Consider the following 3,294-nt stretch of genomic DNA (forward strand, 5'->3'; position numbering starts at 1 on the left):
GACGCCGGGGACTCCTCGCTCCTTGGTGCTCGGACATCGCCGCTTATGTCGGGGACTCCTCGATGCTCGGTCATCGCCAGCGACGTCGAAGACTCCTCGCTCCTTGGTGCTCGGACCTCGCCGCCTACGCCGGGGACTCCTCTCTCCTCGGTGCTCGGACATCGCCAGCGACGCCGAGGACTTCTCGCTCCTCGGTGCTCGGTCATCGCCAGCGACGCCGGGGACTCCTCGCTCCTCGGTGCTCGAACATCGCCAGCGACGCCGAGGACTCCTCGCTCCTCGGTCATTGCCAGCGACGCCGGGGACTCCTCGCTCCTCGGTGCTCGGTCATCGCCAGCGATGCCAGGGACTCCTCGCTCCTCGGTGCTCGGTCATCGCCGCCGACATCGGGGACTCCTCGCTCCTCGGTGCTCGGTCATCGCCGCCTATGTCGGGGACTCCTCGCTCCTCGGTGCTCGGTCATCGTCGTCGACGCCGGGAACTCCTCGCTCCTCGGTGCTCGGTCATCGCCGCCTACACCGGGGACTCCTCACTCCTCACTCCTCGGTGCTCGGTCATCGCCGCCTACGCCGGGGACTCCTCGCTCCTCGGTGCTCGGTCATTGCCGCCTACGCCGGGGACTCCTCGCTCCTCGGTTCTCGGTCATCGCCGGCTACGCCGGGGACTCCTCGGTGCTTGGATCTTATTACTTCTCGTCGGTGTGCTATCAAGCTGCTCCATGCTGTTCGGATCAGGGTGCTGATCTTGGGCAGCACGTCTGGGGTCTTGATACGCACATGTCGGACGACGTCGGCAAGCTTTCAGACTTCTTTTTCTTTGAGCCTGCTACAAGATTCATTCTTCATCTTCCAGCAAGGTCGAGGACTAAGTGGGCACACTTCACCTTGCGGTGAACGTGCTTGTTCTCATCTCGAGGCTACGCCCGGGGACTGGCTGTCTGCTCGGCTGGTCTTCTATTTTCTGACCCTGGCACCACGTGACTACGTCACCAACTGTCAGGCGACTAGCTATGGGGGTATGGCCCCCAAGACATGGGTTGCGCCCCCAGGGGTGGCCCGGCCCACAAGGTTAAGGCGTGCACGGCGCTGCTCGGTGTGCACCGCAAGACATTGTATATTACCAAATAGGCTACTTTACTTGTAACACTACCTCCTCCAGAGTATATAAGGAGAGGTAGGGGTCCCCTAGCGGATAGGATCTATCGGGATCTATCAGATCGGATCTACATACAGATTAATACAATACACCAAAGACACAGGACGTAGGGTATTACGTCGATCAGACGGTCCGAACCTGTCTAAATCGCTGTCTCTGCGCCTTGTGTCACCATCCGGTTCCTGATTACGCACACCCCCACCGACAAATCTACCATCGCGGGATACCCCTCGGTGGACTGTCGAGCATATTCTGTTGACACGTCTGCTTTGCCCACTTGTACTTGTGTGTCTCTAAAAATCATCAATTTCTGGAGATGACTATCCAACCGCCTTTAGAATTAATTTCTAGAGGCGGGCGGAAACTAAAAATAGAGGGCAGTCTAGCCCAACCAATTTTAACAATCAATTTCTCAAGGTGGGCCAGATTAAAAACCATTTCAGAGACAGGATTTGATAGAGCTATCTTTGGACTAAAAGGAACATGCCTCTAAAAATAGTTTTTGTAGTAGTGATGGTGCATGATCTCGTCTCCATCTTCTAGATGTATTTTCGAGGCGCTCTGCTTGTGGTTGTCGATGGGTTGTCAAAGTTCTTTTAGTTTGCTTGGTGCCCCTATAGTTGTGGCTTCGTCTTTGTAGTTGTTTTAGTTGGTGTGTTAGACTGTTAGTATTGTTCCAGGCATAGGTTTGTTGGTCCCAACATAGTTGTTCCTCTTGTTGAGTTGTTGTTATGGGTGAACTTCTCATCCCATGGGTTATTCTATCAAAATTATAGTTATGCGAGAGTTTTACCGGTTTTCACCCTCTGGAAAACCGTGTTGTTGGCTATGTTGATCATTGTACCAAAGTTGTTTGTAGAAGTCTGGTGCTAGCTAGCTATATGGTTTTCGGGTCCGATTTCCTTATAAACTTAATCATTCTTTCTACTAAAAGAAAACTCTTGCCATCCTATAGATAGGAAGCTGACAATTAATAAAGGCCAAATACATACTGTGTAATTCTCAAAAAAAAAGGAAACATGTAAATCCCTTGATGAGATCATACCTGTGATGACTGAATCAATGATGAGGACACGTAGTATAGTACTACCATATAAAACCTTGCTTGATTTCCAGGATCATCTTTACCTCTTCTTTACAAGCATGTAGCCAACAAGAAAAGATGAAGAGAATCCCTATCTCAAAACTCCTACCATCTATATCTAACTATATTCTCTCTATATATAATAATCTACATGTGTGTGTATATATGCTATACCCAACATACATATGTTTTGCTTACGCTTATTCCAAAAAGTATCTTGTGTAACTTCTTGTATGTAGTAGTGTAGGCAAGATCACTGATCCTGTGACTTTCACAAGATATCTGAACGATGAACGATGCCAGGCAGTACGTGCGTGCTAGAGATCGCTGCCTTCCGGTATGCTCTCCAGCGCCGGTCGCCACCCTCCGCAGCAGAACTCCTCCTGTTCTCGGTCACTCGCTTCCTTGCGCATGAGAGACACCATGTCGTCTAGCGACATGCCCTCCTTGTCGAGCATCTTCTTGAGCTCCTGCTTGCTGATCACCAGCTTCACCCTGACGGCGGCGCCAGCGGGGTCGTCGACACCGGCAGCAGCTGCTGCCGGCAGGGGCTCGCAGAGGGCAGCTTCGGCCGGGACCTTCTTCAAGCTGTGCATGACCGGGGATGGCATCTTGAGGACTTCGCCGCCGTCCAAGACGCTCATGATCTTGATCTCCTTCCTGTCTTGAATCACCAGGCAGTTTCCCATGATGATGGCTAGCTGATGATCGAAGATAGCTGCAAGGAGCTAGGAGCTAGAATTGTGGTGAGTTGTGAAGCTCTGTTCTTGGATGTTTAACAAGATCACAAGTTTTCACAATTATGTGGTAGTGGTGAATGATGGTGTATCTGAGCTGAGTGCGTGAGGGGGTTGGAGGCAGTAGTGGATTGTTGTATTTTATATAGGAAGTGGTATATGGATTTGACCCAACGTCTAAGCGCTTATTCCATGAATGCCATCGGCCGACCAATGGAAGTTGCTTCGTGTATGATAAAGCTAAGCTATGATGACTAGCCCACTGTCACAAGAAATGAGAGAGCCCAACCTGCCCTTTTGTTCCTTGCTGTTCTTGAC

At 51.1% G+C, this 3,294-nt stretch overlaps 1 protein-coding gene across 1 annotated transcript; it reads right to left on the bottom strand.

Annotated features, from left to right (window-relative positions):
• Positions 1-2,223: 2,223 nt before the first annotated feature.
• Positions 2,224-3,090, bottom strand: LOC136481495 (uncharacterized). The gene has a single exon (XM_066478835.1). The coding sequence runs from the start codon at positions 2,926-2,928 to the stop codon at positions 2,557-2,559; it is 372 nt and encodes a 123-aa protein (XP_066334932.1). The 5' UTR covers positions 2,929-3,090; the 3' UTR covers positions 2,224-2,556.
• Positions 3,091-3,294: the final 204 nt, after the last annotated feature.

This window comes from Miscanthus floridulus, chromosome 9, assembly GCF_019320115.1.
Source record: "Miscanthus floridulus cultivar M001 chromosome 9, ASM1932011v1, whole genome shotgun sequence".
NCBI classification, from domain to species: domain Eukaryota; kingdom Viridiplantae; phylum Streptophyta; class Magnoliopsida; order Poales; family Poaceae; genus Miscanthus; species Miscanthus floridulus.

What these genes read in the sequence shown, in the direction of transcription:
- LOC136481495 (XM_066478835.1), bottom strand. Translation starts at nt 2,928, where the DNA reads ATGGGAAACTGCCTGGTGATTCAAGACAGGAAGGAGATCAAGATCATG.